This window comes from Malassezia restricta, chromosome I, assembly GCF_003290485.1.
Source record: "Malassezia restricta chromosome I, complete sequence".
NCBI classification, from domain to species: Eukaryota; Fungi; Basidiomycota; class Malasseziomycetes; order Malasseziales; family Malasseziaceae; genus Malassezia; species Malassezia restricta.
Genome location: NC_040193.1, coordinates 1,317,065 through 1,332,160, shown reverse-complemented (window position 1 = coordinate 1,332,160; position 15,096 = coordinate 1,317,065). Strand labels below are relative to the sequence as shown.

Genomic DNA, 15,096 nt, shown 5'->3' with positions numbered 1-15,096 from the left:
ACAATCTATGAGTTAACCGTACTCCTTTACTTGGCTGATCCGACGTCAAATACACTTAGTAGAGCAAAGCATGCATAAAAGAGACCCACGGGGTACGCGACGAGGAAGCGTTGGTTTTGCAAGTTGAGGATCGACACGAAAATGCCCGATGCCGACGTGCAGCACCATAATATAAATAGTGGGGATATCACGAAACCAAAAACGCCATTCAGCTTGACAAACACGTTAATAGCACTGAGAAGACACAGTGGAAGCAGGCAGTAGCCGAGCACGCTCGTGACGCGCGATGCATCGATTCCGCCTTCCGACATGAGGTTGAGGAGGAGGTAAATCGAAATCACCCCCATAAGTCCGACGCCATACACGTAACCAAACTGGGACTTGCCAGAAAAGAGTAGCAAGACACCAAACACGAAGCAAAACAGCAGAGGACCCGCCAAGTCGGTATCATCCATCAAATGCGCGTCCTTGTTGTGGTCTGGCGAATACTGGTGGAACGGATTCAGCACAGCGAGCGATTTGTCCATGATATGGGGAAAATTGATATCAAGTTCTTCCATCAATGTGGGCTCACCTGGGAGCCCACCCGTGCCAAAGGCCGCAAGCCACTCCGTCGACATGACTGGAACGCGCAATGCCGCGTTGAGCCGCGATTGTGGTCCGACCTCCTATGATGACATAAGCCGTTGGGCTGGGCGGCGCCGCTCGAACAAATTTTTTTTTGCTACCTCATCACCTCTACCTATGCCTCAGAACGAGTACATTGAGGAACATATCAAGCGTCATGGACGTCGTCTTGATCATGAAGAACGCATGAGAAAGCGTGAAGCACGAGGTGCGCACAAATCCGCTGCTATGGCTCGCAAGACCATTGGTTTGAAGGCCAAGATGATGAACAAGAAGCGCCGCGCTGAAAAGGTGCAAATGAAGAAGACCATCAAGCAGCACGAGGAGCGGGACGTAAAGAAGTCGACTGCGCCAAGCGAGCCAGAAACGGCACTACCTACTTACTTGCTTGATCGTGAGGGCCAGAAGGATGCCAAGGCACTCTCTGGCGCTGTGAAAGAGCGCCGTAAAGACAAGGCGGCTCGGTACTCGGTCCCCTTGCCGCAGGTTCGTGGTATCGCTGAAGACGAAGCATTCCGGGTTGTCAAGACAGGCAAGCGCAAGCAGAATGGATGGAAGCGTATGGTCACGAAGGCCACGTTCGTGGGTGACAACTTTACTCGGAAGCCACCCAAGCTGGAGCGCTTTATCCGTCCCACGGGTCTACGTTTCAAAAAGGCACATATCACGCATCCTGATTTGAAAGCCACGTTCCAATTGCCGATCATTGGCGTGAAAAAGAACCCGCAATCTCCGATGTACACGCAGCTGGGTGTTCTGACCAAGGGCACGATCATCGAAGTCAACGTCTCAGATCTCGGTATGGTGACAGCGGGCGGTAAAGTGGTATGGGGTAAGTATGCACAAATCACCAACAACCCCGAAAATGATGGATGCGTGAATGGCGTGCTTCTCATGTCGTCCTAACAACGTATGCCTAGGATGTATTTTAGCTAGTATATACATTACGATGACTCCATGCTCAGCTGCATGGCGATGCGCAATTGCTCTTCTTCAGGCAAAGACTCAAAATGGTCGGGCAGAGCGTCTTCCCAGGATGCCTCCGCGGGCTTTTGCTCGTTTTTCGCGCCGTCGGCCCGAAATGGCTCTCGAAACGCCTGTGCCAAACTTCGTGCCTTTCTATCGCCCATGCCTGGCAGCACGAGAAGCTGCTCAGGTGTCTGTCTGACCATATCATAAAACGAATGGTAGCGAGTAGCGAGTGTCAGCACATCTGCCTTATTGATACCGCGCACTTGTGTCAGGACGGACTGTAGGATGCTCATGGGATCTTCACCCACACGAGCACGAATCAGGTCAGGTGGCTTTTGCTCAAAAGCCTTATATGTTTCGAGATACCGCGCGCCTTCTTCGGCTGACCATGCCACCATGATCACGAGCCGGTGAATCACGGCGGCTTTGGTCAGCTCTCGAATAGCCGGTTGGTGGTCAGATACATCACACAGAATGAGCAGTACGCGTAGAGTGTACATGTGAGCAAGATTTTGGATGCGTGTATAAATGTACTCCGGATGCAGACGATGGTACTTTAAACTTAGGAAAAGCACACCACTCGACAAGCCCACTTGATAGTCTGGCACAATATCGGCGTACTCCCACGCCACACCCTTAATATGCGGCAACATCGGATTTCCACGCTGGCAGCTATTCACGAGGATGGAGGAGGATGACTGCGCGCCCCGAATTTGCAGCTGTGGACGCCGCGCTTGCGCCTCAGCGGAGGCCATCAGTCGCCTCGCAGATGCTCACTCGGCGCGTCAGAGGTGTCGTCCTGTCACCTCCACCATTATCCTTGTCACGTGCGAGAAGATGGCCTGATTTGTACATTGGCAGCGCAGCGCGCACGCTTCCAACGTGACCCTCTTTTCTCCCCTGGTCACCATTACCCAGGATGGGTGGCTATGCACTCTGGCTCGTGTCTGCGGTAGTTGGTGTGCTCACGCTCTACTTTCTACGCGGAATATTTGCTAGCAAGGAGCCAGACGTCCCCACTATCGAAGATGACGGCGATGGTGCTCACTTTGTCGAACGACTGCAACAGCAAAAAAAGCGCATTATCATTTTCTTCGGCTCACAAACGGGTACAGCTGAGGAGTATGCTGTGCGCATTGCACGCGAAATCAAGTCTCGTTACGGCACGTCGCCGATGGTGGTCGATCCCGAGTCGGAAGAGATGGATAAGCTGGACTTGTTACCCGAAGACTGTGTGGCCGTGTTTGTGATGGCCACATACGGCGAGGGTGATCCTACAGATAATGCTGTCGGCATGACAGAGTTTCTCATGTCGGATGACGTCGCATTCCAGAATGGATCGACTCTCGAGAACCTGCACTACGTCGCCTTCGGGTTGGGTAACAGCACGTACGAGTACTTCAACGAGGCAATTCGTCGTCTAGACAAGCGCCTGCAGGAGCTGGGTGCTCACCGCATCGGTGAGCGTGGTGAGGGAGATGATGAAAAAGGGCTCGAGGACGATTACATGCTCTGGAAAGACCCCATGTTTGAGGAGCTCGCTGCTTACTTGGGCCTTGAGGAGGGCGCGACCGGTGACTTGTCTGACTTTGCGGTGACAGAATTAGACGAAGCACCGTCTAAGCTGTACGAAGGAGAATACCACCCACGCGGCCTCAATGGCATGCTCGGCAACCACGATGCTCGGAACCCTTACCCTGCGCCCGTGGTGCACTCACGTGAGCTGTTCCACGAGGGGACGGCATCGCGGTCGTGTGTGCATATGGAATTCGATATCAAGGGCACGGGTATTACATACCAGCACGGCGATCACCTGGGCGTATGGCCTAGCAACCCTGAGGTACAAGTGGAGCGCTTCTTGTCGGTGCTGGGTCTCTGGGAGAAGCGAGGCACGCCGATCTCCGTCAAGTCGCTTGACCCACAGCTGGCCAAGGTGCCCTTCCCGGTGCCGACGACCTATGAAGCCATTGCGCGCTACTACCTAGACATTAATGCCCTGGCCAGTCGTCAGGCTCTGTCATCGTTTGCGCCATTTGCACCGCATGAGGCAGCTCGCGCAGAGCTGCTCCGGCTGGGCAAGGACCGCGACTACTTCCGCGAACGTGTGTCGGACCACTCGTTCAAAATCGCACAGGTGCTGCAGCTTGTGGCAGGCGACTCGTTGGCCGACGAAGATATCCCCAAATCGACGCACTGGTCGTTGCCGTTTGACCGCATTATTTCGTGCATCCCGCGCCTATCGCCTCGCTACTACTCCATCTCGAGTAGTCCGAAACTCTCGCCGGACCACATTCACATCACCGTCGTGGGCCTGCGATACACGCCTCCACTCGCAGTCGTGGACACCTTTGGTCTGGCGTCCAACTTTGTGAGTGCTGTCAAGATGGCCATGCATAATGAAACACCGGCCCTGGGTGACCCCCGCTATGGAGCCCCTGTATACCAACTGGACGGGCCCAAGGGCAAGTACCTGTCGACGAGCGACGAGGGCCACAAGGCCGTCAAAGTGCCCATTCACGTGCGTCGCTCCACGTTCCGTCTGCCGACGTCTACGAAGGTGCCGATCATCATGGTCGGCCCGGGCACGGGTGTGGCGCCTTTCCGCTCTTTTGTGCAGGAACGTGTGTCGACGGCGCGCCGCGCGCGCGACAAGCTGGGCCCCGATGCACTGAGCGACTGGGCCCACCTGCACCTGTACTACGGCTGTCGTCGTCGCGATGAAGACTTTTTGTATCGCGACGAATGGGATGAGTATGCGAAGGAGCTCGACAACAAGCTCAAGCTTCGTCTTTCGCTCTCGCGCGAGGTGTTCAAGCCCGACGGCTCGAAGCTGTATGTCCAGGACCTCATTTGGGAAGACCGCGAGTACATTGCCGACGCGATCCTCAACAAGCGGGGCTATGTGTACATTTGTGGCGAGGGCAAGGGCATGTGCCATGATGTCGAGCACACCCTCGCGCGCATCTTGGGTGAGGCCAAGGGCGCTGACGAAGAGGTGGGCCGACAGGAGCTCAAGCTGCTGCACGATAAGAACCGCATGATGCTGGATGTGTGGTCGTAGATAGATAGGGATTATGTGTCTGTGATTCGCGCACCCTGGTTGGCCAACTGGTCCGCCATCTCGTTGCCGTGGTGTCCAGCATGTCCGCGGATATGCGTGAACGAGGGGCGGTACCGGCATGTGTTCATCGCAGCCTCAATCGACTCGAGTAGGTCGCGATTCTTGACATCTTGATTGAGAAGCGTCTTCCAGCCTCGTTCTTTCCATTTTGGCATCCACGTTTGCAGGCACTGCATCGCGTACAGACTGTCGGTGCAAATCTGGAGCGGACGCGACTTGTCCGGATGGAGCTTGATGGCCGTGAGGATGGCCATGAGCTCAGCGCGATTGTTGGTCTGCTCGCCTTGCCAGAGACGCTCGGCGCGGTTGAGGCTGTGGTGGGCGGGGTCGGCCCAGTACACGCCGTAGCCCGCCGACGGATGATCTCGGCCATTGCCGAGTGTCGATCCGTCCGTGTACACGATGATCGGAGCGTGACCGTCGATGCCTTGCGTGTTGGGTATAGCAGCATCAACTCGGTGTTTTTTCGCGGGCGTGCGACCCTGCACGTACGCCTCTGCCTCCTCGGTCGTAGCGAAACCTTTGAACTGCGCACGTGCGTACCCTTCCACTTGGGCCTTGCATTGATCCCACGTGCTGTACACACCCGGATGGCGTCCTACACGTACGCCGTAGGCTACGAATGCTTTGCGCTTCGCCATCGCGCTCCATGCGAGCGCGTACGTGGCCGAGGCGCGAATGTTGGACGCCGAGCCGTTGTGGTCCACGGAGCGCGCTCGAGGTGGAGCTGAGTGACACACCTCCATAAAGACGCGTGTCGCGGCGTGTCTGGTCCACGCCGGGGCGTTGGCTTAAGTCACGACCCACATTTCCACGGCGGGGGCGGCGCGGGCATATCATGTCGCTCGGCCCGCATCGACCTACAGCTAGGCTGCCATTCAGCGCGAAGAATGTATTTCACGAGCAGAGCCCGAGCGCCAAGCCCGAGTCGGGCGTGGTGGGGACGCCACCCAAAAAACGAGCTGTGCCGCTGGACGATGTGCACGTTCGCAATATGCCCGAGTACAGCAAGCGAAAGCGCTCACACGCGTACTTGTATGATGCCTCGATGCGTGGGAGTGATACACAGGGCAGCGTGGCGATATCACCGCCGCACCCTACCACCACGCGGATTGATCGATCCACGCGCGTGAGCCGCGAAGAGCGGTATCAGCGCGAGCAGCAAAAGGCGCAGTCGCAGCGGCAGTGGAAAGTGGCCTTTGGCAGAGCGTTTCCCAAGTTTGTGTTTTACTTGGATGGCCTGGATGAGGCACAGACGCGCACATTTTCGCCGCAGATCGCCCAGCTGGGCGCCAGCGTAGAAGACTTTTTCTCGCGCAGCGTGACACACGTCGTTACGACGCGCAGTATACCTCTTGTGCGTGACGAAAAAGAGAATAGCGCGCCTACCGAGCGGCGCAAGCGCAAGCACGATGGCAGCGGCATTGCGCCACCGCGCATAGTGATGCCAACGGCGCCTCCCGCCGGCGTGCCGCTGCACTCTGATCGGAATCCGATGGACGAGTGGACGCAGCCTCTTCCTGCCAATGATCTCTTGTACAAGGCCCAGCACTTTGGCATGAAAATATGGCGCATCGAAAAACTCGAACACATCCTCTCCCTCCTCCTCGCTGACGATGCCCCCGCGGGCATGGGTGCGGAGCCGGAGCAGCGACAAGCCTTGTCTGAGATGCTCATGCAGGAAAAGCTGCATGGCACGACAGAGCGTGATCCGCTGGCCATGCGCAGTGACGTGCACTACTTTGGCAAGCAATCATACCATATCCTCGTCACCGACGCCACAGGCGAGCACCGCCCCGTTCTGGTGCAAGAGTATGACCGGCATGCCCACGAAGGCACCGGCCGGCCACCACCATGGCCCGAACTGCATGGCGATGTCGAGGGACGCGGGCTCTTTGTCTACGTCGACCCCAAGGAACGCAAGCGACTCGCACAGCTCGAGCCTAGGCCCCAGGGGCAGCCTACACTCCGCCGCACCGCGTCGATGCACCTTCCACTTGCGCGTCCGCTGCCTGCTACGCCCGAACTTATGGCGTCAGATAACAGCATGGCCCTCGCGTCCACTGTGGCATCTACGACCTCCACGACGCTCACGTCGCAGACAGCCGGCGTGTCGAGCACGCAGCCCGACAAGCGCGTGCTGGAACTGCATCGCCGTCTGCACACGCCGGTGGAGCGGCCGAAAGACGGGCATGGTGTGATCGTACAGCGCATGCTGCACGGGCTTATGGAAGGCCGCGATCCCACGCTTCGTCGCTCGCGGAGTACCGGCAGTGTCCCGCGCAAGGCACAGCAGGCACGCGATAAAAAGCCAGGGCACTGCGAGAACTGTCGGTGCCGTTTTGATGACTTTTACGAACATACACGCAGTCGCCGGCACCGCAAGTTTGCGCTGGACGAGAGCAACTTCGTCAGCATCGACGAACTGCTGCAGCGCGTACAGCGCGAACCGGCGGGGGTATCGCAATGGAGCGACTACGCCGACGACCGCCTACCCCAGGACGACACACAACATACCCCTCCTAGCTAGCTGTTGACAAATATCTAGGCTTTTTGACTAAGTACATGCGACTGAAGCGGGACACGACCACCGCCACGGCCGCCACGGCCGCCCTTGCGGCGACCATCACGGCGATCGTCCGCATCGCCCGCTGCGCCGCCTTGCCGGTCGCCGCTGCCGTGCTGGCCCGGGCGGGTATGATCATCCGTCTTGGCGTCCAGGAGCCACTCATTCTGCTCGAGCATGCCATTCGCACGCTCAGCAAGCGCCAACGACAGCTGCTGCACACGGTTAAGTTCCGTGCGGCGGAACACGACCACGTTGTGGATCGGGTCGATCGACGCAGGCAGCTCGTCGTTCCAGATCATGCGGCTGATGATCGAGCGCACCGTCGACACAGGCAGCTCAAACATGGTGGCGAGATGCGTGAGCGAGAGCGCGTCGTAATACGACACAAAGTTGAACAGATATGTTCGCAGGCCTTCCTGCTGGATATGCCGGGCAAAGACCTCAAGGATGGCGTCTTTCTGCGGGAGCAGCTTCCAGATCTTGATCGACTGGATCAGCTCAACACACCGCTTCCACTCGCCGCTTTGGAGCGCCTTGCTCGCCTGCATGATATGGTCCCGCGTGTTCTCCGGCGGGCCTGAGAACACAAGCCGGTCCGTGTAGTCCAACATGCGACGGAACGGCCGAGAAATCACCTTTTTGCGCAGCTCGAGGTCCGAGCCAGCGTACGCCATATTAGGTACCTCGAGCAACATGCTCGACACGAGGTACACGCACTCGAGCAGCTCGAGGTTGATGTGCATGTGGAAAGGCAGTTGACGCTGGCGATCGAATTTCTCCTGCTCCGTCGAAACGCTGTTGTACATGGTGCCCTTCGACACACCCTGCGCGAGCAACTCCTTGAAGCGGCCTGTGGCGAGGATCTCCTGCAGCGCCGTGTGACATTCACGGACCAGACCCACACGGAACGCACATAGACCCAGCTGCACCAACACACGGTTGTACAGGATCTGCGTCTCGGCATCCGCCATGTGGATCGACTCTTGCAGGTGACTCATCAAGAAACGATCGCGCGCCACATGGTAGTCGGCATGCAAGGCGTGGTGATACACATGGCACAAGATCGCACGCGTACGCTGGCGCTCACTGGCGTCGTCAATACGCTCATACAAGTACACACACAGAGCGTGCACCAGCTGCATGGCACCGTCGCTGCGGCTACTGTCGAACGGTGGCACAATGCGCGATGCAGGCAGATCCGGCAGCGCCTCGCGCGTCGACGTCTCCAGAGCGTCAATGATCACATCCTGCTTCGAGTAGATCAACTCTAGGCGGCGCATCACACAGCGACGAAGCGGCTCAGCGACGGTGTGCGCCATCTTCTCAGGTAAGGGCTGCGCCAGCACCGTCTCAAAGTAGCTCTGGCCGAATACGATCGTCTGATACAGCAGCTTCTCATCGCACAAGCGCTCAACGTACTCGGTCGCATGCGGGTCAATATTCTGCAAGCTCTTCGTGAATTCGTCCTCCAGACGGTCAATGAACGATACCACACTACCACGGATCGGCACAAACGCGCCTTCGCCATTCTCGTTCGGCTTGCGCTCGACTTCGTCGTCATAGTCATCGGTCTCCTCAAGCACCAAGTAGGCTAAGTTCTCAAACAGCACTCGAAGCAGCGTGTTGAGCTCTTCACGCGCCTGTTTCCACATATCCACGGGCATATACGTATTGGCCGACGTACTGTAGTCGAAGCGAGCAGCCACGAGGGTCAGCAGCACACGGATGCGCTGGTACGGCGTCTGCGCACCCTCGTACAGCTTGGTCAGCGTGCTGATCTGCTCATTACGATCCGTACTCTTACGTCCACGCGCCTCGAGAACCGCCGTCAAACCCTTGAACAGCGCCTCGGACGTCATGACCGCCTTGCCACCGGGGCCCACCGTCTGGAAGTCGGCGCTATCTTCCGCCTCCACGGACGGCGCCACGACAGGCGCTGTCGCGGCTGCCTTGGGCTTCAGTTGCGGCACCTCTGGCATGGCCGTAGTGGTCTGAGCCTCTTGGACTTTGGCTTCGTAGCCAGCTGGATCCTCACGGTACTGCTGGATCGCAGTCTCGTTCTCTTTCACAATCTTCTTGACCTTGGACTTCATACCATTCATCGCCTTAGCATTCGGGGCCTTCATCTTCTTCGTAGCCTCCTTGTTCGCTAGGCTCTCGGCAAGGAAGGTTTCCAAGGACGCCATACATTTGATGTACGCAGGAGGGATCACCTCATTAAGCGTGCGCTGTCGATCACACAAGCGCAGCAGCATATCAAATTCTTTCGATATCGTAATCCAGTCGTCGATGCGCTGCGCGTTTTCAATGGAGTGCACACTGGCGTGGAACTCGTCCAGACGCTTATCTTTCGCACTCTTGATCACCTTCGGAGCTTCCTCCTCGCTCTCACTGTCACTGTCATCAGCATCCCGCATAAATCGAGACATCGGCTTGCGAGGTGCGGACGAGGCTGGGGCGTCGCCCTCATCGCTGTCCTCATCACTGTCTTCGTCCTCGTCTTCGTCGCTGTCCTCATCACTATCGCCTCCCTTTTTTGTACTCGACTTCACCTGGGTCTGCTCCTCATCCGACAGCAGCTCTTCCTCCTCAGAAGAATCAGATTCCGAGTCAGAAATCGCACGGAAGAATCGGCTCGACATGCTGGGAAAAAAGTCGTCGTCGGCCTCTGCGGCTGCCAGTGCCGCTGCCCTGGCGTTTTTCTTCTACTTCCTACCCCCTCTTATGTGCCACGTGAGTAGCAAATCACGTGATGACCACGCCCCGGGCCTGACCGGGCGCCAGCGAGCGGTCGAGGGCCGTGTCGGCGCCCGTCGTTTCTTGTAGACGATCAGCACTCTTATCATGGCGTCTCGTTTTGTGCCTCGTGTGTGTAACCAGGTATGTATTCTCTTTTTGCATGTTGGCTGACATTGATAGGCTCGTGGATATGCCTCCCAGGCTGCTGTGCGCCCTCCGGTCCAGATCGAGGGTCTAGCTGGTACGTTGCCATCTTCTCGCGCTCGAACTAACTATGGAAGGCAAGTACGCTATGGCTGCGTACACGTCGGCTCTCACCAAGGGTGAGAAGAACCTCTCGAAGGTGGAGTCTGACCTGAGGTACTTCCACGATATTCTCAAGTCCGACTCGCCTGACGCTTCGAAGCTGCGTTCGTTCCTCACCAACCCAACAGTATCGTCGCAGACAAGGACGACGACCGTGAGCGAGCTACTTGCCAAGCAAAAGGGCGGTGCTGACGAGCTCACGTCGAACCTCTTTGACGCTCTCTCGCAGAACGGCCGTCTTGGTCTCACGGAAAAAGTGATTGAAGGCTTCCTCGAGCTCACGAGCGCCCACCGTGGCGAGGTCATCATCACGATCACAAGCGCCAAGCCGCTCGACAAGTCCATCGCCTCGCGTCTCGAGTCGACTCTCAAGGGCTCGCAGTTTGCCTCGACGAACGGCGCCAAGAGCGTCAAGTTTGACTACAAGGTGAACTCGTCGCTCCAGGGTGGTATCACGGTGGACCTCGGCGACCGTTCCGTCGATCTCTCCGTTGCCAACCGTGTGAACAAGCTCAACGCTCTCCTGCGTGAGTCGATCTAGGTAGGTAGCCACACGAATGGCAGCCCATTCTCCTACTTCCGTGTCTCTTCTCCACACGCTGCCATGGGGCGGTCGGAGACTTGGCATGCGTACAAGCATGACAAGGAGGCCTGGGTGACTGGGCAGAATGGCACTTCCATCGTTTACATTAACGCCATATGCGCTACTTCGCTCGTCTCCTACGCCCTTTGGCTATGCGTGCGGACATGTAGGGTGTATACTTGGATGCCCTACGGTTGGGACTTTGGCATTTTGATTTTGCCGCTCATGCTGGCATGTACGGTCTTGGCACATCGAGTCTACTCCCTTGTTGCTTTGATACTCATTTCTGCAGCAGCTTTCGCGATTGTACGCACGAATAAGACGTCCAAGCTGCCTTCAGGAGGTCATCCAAAGACATGTATTACGGTGTACCGCGCCTACCTTATGGTGCTTACCATCTTTTGTATCCTGGCTGTCGACTTCCCCATCTTTCCTCGCTTTTTGGCGAAGTGCGAAACATGGGGTACGAGTCTGATGGATTTGGGAGTGGGGTCTTTCACTTTTTCTCATGGTCTCGTGTCGCTGCGCTCGACGCGCAGCTCATGGAGTCGCCTTGCGCGACGCACCGTACCGCTGCTACTTTTGGGTGCCGTGCGAATCCTGCTCGTCAAGCGCACCGAGTACCCTGAGCATGTGTCCGAGTATGGCGTGCACTGGAACTTTTTCATCACTATGGGCTTGCTGTTGCCCATTATAGAACTGGTGCAGCGTGCATGGCCCATGGCGCCATGGGCTTTAGTGGCTCTCTGCGCATCGATCATGCATGAAGGTCTATTGATGTATACCCCACTGGGTCCCTGGTCCATTTCGGACGTGCGCGATCCAACCAGCTGGGTGTCGCTGAACAAAGAGGGCGTCACCAGCTTGCCGGGCTACGTGTGCATTGCTCTACTAGGTCTTGACGTGGGACGCACGGTCTTCACTACCACAAGAGATCGCCGCGATGTTCATCGTTCTCTCCTGGTCCGTGCCATCGCTCTGTGGACCCTCCTTGTTTGCCTCAGGCTCGTGGGCTCGCAAACAAGTCGTCGTATGGCCAATATGCTCTATGTGCTTTGGTGTGCGGCGTTTAACGTCTCCTTCCTCCTAGGATTTATGCTGCTGGAGCACCGACACAGCGACGCCATGTCGGCGACGCCCCCCCTCTTTGAAAATATCAACCGACACTCGCTGGTCCTATTTCTACTATCGAACTTGGCTACTGGCGTCGTAAATTTGCTCGTGTCGACCATGTATGCCTCCGTGCCTGAGTCGATGACGTACCTGTTCCTCTACATGCTGGCCATGTGTGGACTCGTGCCTGCCGGCCTTTCCCCCGCAGTCGCTTAGTCATTTTGTCAAGTAGACGCTCAACGACCATCATGTCAGCCTCGGTGATACTTCGCGCAGCAATGCGGGCGCGAGTACCGCGCATAGCACGCTCAATACACGCATCGTGTCTGCGTATGCATATACCCAAGGCTGATGAGATGCTCGAAAAGTTTGCGGAGGGTGATCGAGCGCGACTGGCGGACAAGCGCGAGGAAATGATGGCCAAGTACCAGGCTAAGCTGCAGGCTAAAGTCGCTGAGCACGGTTACAAGAGCGTGGATGACTTGGCCCATGCTACTAAGAAGGTAGCTTCAGAGCAGCAAGTCCGCGAGACGGCTATGAAAGCGGCATCATCACCGGTGGAACATCGCGATGCAGCCTTGCGTCTCAAGTTGCAGGAAAAGCGCCGAAAGAACGAGCAAGCCAAATTGGACCGTGAACAGGATGTATCGAGTCCTGTTCAACCGCTCTCTACGTTCATGAAACTTGAAAAAATCGTGCACGAGTCTCCTCAGAACATCGGCAAGCTGTGGACAGCCTTTCATATAATGAAAAACAAGATCTCGGCGGTGGTGCCTGCTGCGACCTATGCGCAGATGGTCGACACAGCCAAGTCATTCCCGCAATTCGTGCTGCCTCTACCTCGCATAGTCAAGAAGGCTGACGAAGACGGCGAGGCCGAGTCAGGCTACGAAGTATATTATTTACAATGGATTCCGTTGCCTAAACCCGCGGACACCGCGTCCAATGCACCTGCTCCCATGGCCGTACTGTTCACACCACTGGCTGAGTACAAATTGCGGCAAGAGTATGCTCAACCTACCCTCGTTTTGACGCACTATACGGACCTTATCGAGTCCAAAGGGATCGTTTTGCTTCGTGGCGACATTACTGAGAGCGACAAGGGCAAGGCGCATATTCAACAGAAAGATGCACAACTACTTACACTAGGACTGCAGCGCTTCTACCACATTGACTGGGCACTAGAGGGGCTCGATAATGACGAACAGGTCGACCGTCGTCGCGCCCTACTCCGAGCCTTTCACGAGCGGCCCACTGAATTCCGGTTGGAAGAGCTAATTGACGCATCATGGAAAATTTAGCGAGATAGTGGCTGAGGGTGGCATGTACTGCAGGGTGGGGACCCAACCTGGACGTGTTGACAGTCGATAGCAGCCATCGGAGGCGAGCGCAGGTGCCCGTCACTCACAGCGATACATGATGGCTGGACGCATGGTCGATGAGATGACACGAAACTGGGCGTCGAGATCTGGGCACCCGAGACAGAGTAGGCCCGAGGCTTTGACTCTGGCGGATGGGCCACATTGAGTGGGCGAGGAACAGGCGTGACACTCGCATGCAAACTCCGAGGCCAAGGACTTGACCGCGCCGTAGCATGAGGATCACGATAAAACGACATGGTGCGGGGAGTCATACTAATCGAAGACGGACTTTGAGACTCATCTTCAACACTGCCGTCATCATTGTCACTGTCATCTGCCGCCTGGCCTGACGCGTGCTCCGATATGTCTGTCTCGTCCTCTTGATGTAATAACAAACGCTCGGCCACCAAGGCAAGTTCTTCGGTCTTGTCGTGCTCAGGCGATGGCATGGGCGGTGTGAGGGACGTAAAAACATGGCCAGGCGTGCTGGAAGCACGTAATAACGGAGGATGCATATTGTGCCGCAGCGAGTATGACTGTCGCGATGCAGGAGCCGTCCATGCCGTAATCGGGTCAAGACTATGACCAGTCCTGTGTTCCCGACACGGATATGCATCATCCACTTCTAGGCCCTGTTCGACCCATGTAGAACATGGGTCTGATGCGTCATGCTCATTTAGTGTAAGAGACATGGATCGACGTGGTTTTGCGCGCTCCATGATAACGAGTGGCGCTGTGTGTGATCGCTGCTGGGTATAGGAGGTATTTTTTGTATCAAGCAACCTTTCATGTGCCACCGATCGACGACATACAGGGGCTTCAACAAAAGCAAGGCAGCCACGGCGACAAATTGATGGACGGTCATTTTCTGCTCGAGTTAGCGCATGATGAGATTCTTTAGATTCCAGAATGCTAGTGACATTCGACTTGCGAGCACCATGTAACAGGATTGAAGAATTAGACACTGTCTTTGATCCGCCTCCCTCGGCAGCCCGATTATACTCGTCATCGTCATCATCGTCACCGTTGTCCTCATCATCGTCCTCATCATCGTCATCATCGTCATCGACGTCATCATCATCGCCCTCATTGTCGTCATCGCCCTCATTGTCGTCATCGCCCTCATTGTCGTCGTTGTCTTCATCTCCGTTTTCATCATCGTCCCCGACTTGGCCATGTAGATGAGGAATCACAGCCGGTGAAAGTCGATGACGTCGACAAGTCTTTTCTGGTTCGATTGTGCCACACTTTCGTGGATGTGGCGAACCAACAAGCCCACCGATTGAGCTCTTTCGCGCACGCGAATGAGGCTCTGGCGCACTTTTGTTGTGTGGCTCTTTGAAATGGGCCTTCCAGGTCCCGCAATTCTTGACCTGGTTCGTCGATGATGTATCTGCACCTGGAAAGCGCGATATTGAACTCTTTACTGGCCAAGGCGATTGCACAACACAAGCTGAAATAGAGGGTTGCTCGACGGGCGATAAAGAAACAGGCGCATTTTCCCTCTTCGTAGTATGTTCAAGTTCAACGCGAGGCTTCGCGTCGGCATACCTGATTCGTGTGGCTGACGAGCCACATGTAATTGAGCATGCGCCATTGGTATCGTGTGTTGGTGGATTCATGATGGACTAGATTAGATAGCACTGCGCCGCAGGCACAAATAGAGCCTTAAGCCTCGTGTGCGATACTAATCGTGAAACAAGAT

At 56.4% G+C, this 15,096-nt stretch overlaps 11 protein-coding genes across 11 annotated transcripts; 6 read left to right on the top strand and 5 right to left on the bottom strand.

The window, feature by feature from the left end:
* Positions 1-26: 26 nt before the first annotated feature.
* MRET_0779 (protein transport protein YIP1) lies at positions 27-620 on the bottom strand (the record flags this gene model as incomplete). The annotated part of the gene is made up of 1 exon (XM_027627406.1): positions 27-620. One exon carries the CDS (start codon positions 618-620, stop codon positions 27-29), a length of 594 nt encoding a protein of 197 aa, XP_027482833.1.
* Positions 621-744: 124 nt separating this feature from the next.
* On the top strand, positions 745-1,533 carry MRET_0778 (ribosome biogenesis protein NSA2; the record flags this gene model as incomplete). The annotated part of the gene is made up of 1 exon (XM_027627405.1): positions 745-1,533. The coding sequence occupies one exon, from the start codon at positions 745-747 to the stop codon at positions 1,531-1,533; it is 789 nt and encodes a 262-aa protein (XP_027482834.1).
* Positions 1,534-1,571: 38 nt separating this feature from the next.
* MRET_0777 (DNA excision repair protein ERCC-1) lies at positions 1,572-2,354 on the bottom strand (the record flags this gene model as incomplete). The annotated part of the gene is made up of 1 exon (XM_027627404.1): positions 1,572-2,354. The coding sequence occupies one exon, from the start codon at positions 2,352-2,354 to the stop codon at positions 1,572-1,574; it is 783 nt and encodes a 260-aa protein (XP_027482826.1).
* Positions 2,355-2,518: 164 nt separating this feature from the next.
* Positions 2,519-4,660, top strand: MRET_0776 (NADPH-ferrihemoprotein reductase; the record flags this gene model as incomplete). Its single annotated transcript, XM_027627403.1, has 1 exon — positions 2,519-4,660. One exon carries the CDS (start codon positions 2,519-2,521, stop codon positions 4,658-4,660), a length of 2,142 nt encoding a protein of 713 aa, XP_027482827.1.
* Positions 4,661-4,671: 11 nt separating this feature from the next.
* Positions 4,672-5,361, bottom strand: MRET_0775 (ribonuclease HI; the record flags this gene model as incomplete). Its single annotated transcript, XM_027627402.1, has 1 exon — positions 4,672-5,361. One exon carries the CDS (start codon positions 5,359-5,361, stop codon positions 4,672-4,674), a length of 690 nt encoding a protein of 229 aa, XP_027482828.1.
* Positions 5,362-5,558: 197 nt separating this feature from the next.
* MRET_0774 (regulatory subunit for Cdc7p protein kinase) lies at positions 5,559-7,250 on the top strand (the record flags this gene model as incomplete). The annotated part of the gene is made up of 1 exon (XM_027627401.1): positions 5,559-7,250. The coding sequence occupies one exon, from the start codon at positions 5,559-5,561 to the stop codon at positions 7,248-7,250; it is 1,692 nt and encodes a 563-aa protein (XP_027482829.1).
* A 14-nt stretch (positions 7,251-7,264) lies between these two features.
* MRET_0773 (translation initiation factor 3 subunit C) lies at positions 7,265-9,931 on the bottom strand (the record flags this gene model as incomplete). The annotated part of the gene is made up of 1 exon (XM_027627400.1): positions 7,265-9,931. One exon carries the CDS (start codon positions 9,929-9,931, stop codon positions 7,265-7,267), a length of 2,667 nt encoding a protein of 888 aa, XP_027482830.1.
* Positions 9,932-10,133: 202 nt separating this feature from the next.
* MRET_0772 (F-type H+-transporting ATPase subunit O) lies at positions 10,134-10,875 on the top strand (the record flags this gene model as incomplete). Its single annotated transcript, XM_027627399.1, has 3 exons — positions 10,134-10,169; positions 10,209-10,269; positions 10,310-10,875. 3 exons carry the CDS (start codon positions 10,134-10,136, stop codon positions 10,873-10,875), a joined length of 663 nt encoding a protein of 220 aa, XP_027482831.1.
* Positions 10,876-10,938: 63 nt separating this feature from the next.
* Positions 10,939-12,246, top strand: MRET_0771 (phosphatidylinositol glycan, class W; the record flags this gene model as incomplete). The annotated part of the gene is made up of 1 exon (XM_027627398.1): positions 10,939-12,246. The coding sequence occupies one exon, from the start codon at positions 10,939-10,941 to the stop codon at positions 12,244-12,246; it is 1,308 nt and encodes a 435-aa protein (XP_027482582.1).
* Positions 12,247-12,278: 32 nt separating this feature from the next.
* Positions 12,279-13,331, top strand: MRET_0770 (ATP synthase mitochondrial F1 complex assembly factor 1; the record flags this gene model as incomplete). Its single annotated transcript, XM_027627397.1, has 1 exon — positions 12,279-13,331. One exon carries the CDS (start codon positions 12,279-12,281, stop codon positions 13,329-13,331), a length of 1,053 nt encoding a protein of 350 aa, XP_027482832.1.
* Positions 13,328-15,013, bottom strand: MRET_0769 (RMND5B protein; the record flags this gene model as incomplete). Its single annotated transcript, XM_027627396.1, has 1 exon — positions 13,328-15,013. The coding sequence occupies one exon, from the start codon at positions 15,011-15,013 to the stop codon at positions 13,328-13,330; it is 1,686 nt and encodes a 561-aa protein (XP_027482899.1).
* Positions 15,014-15,096: the final 83 nt, after the last annotated feature.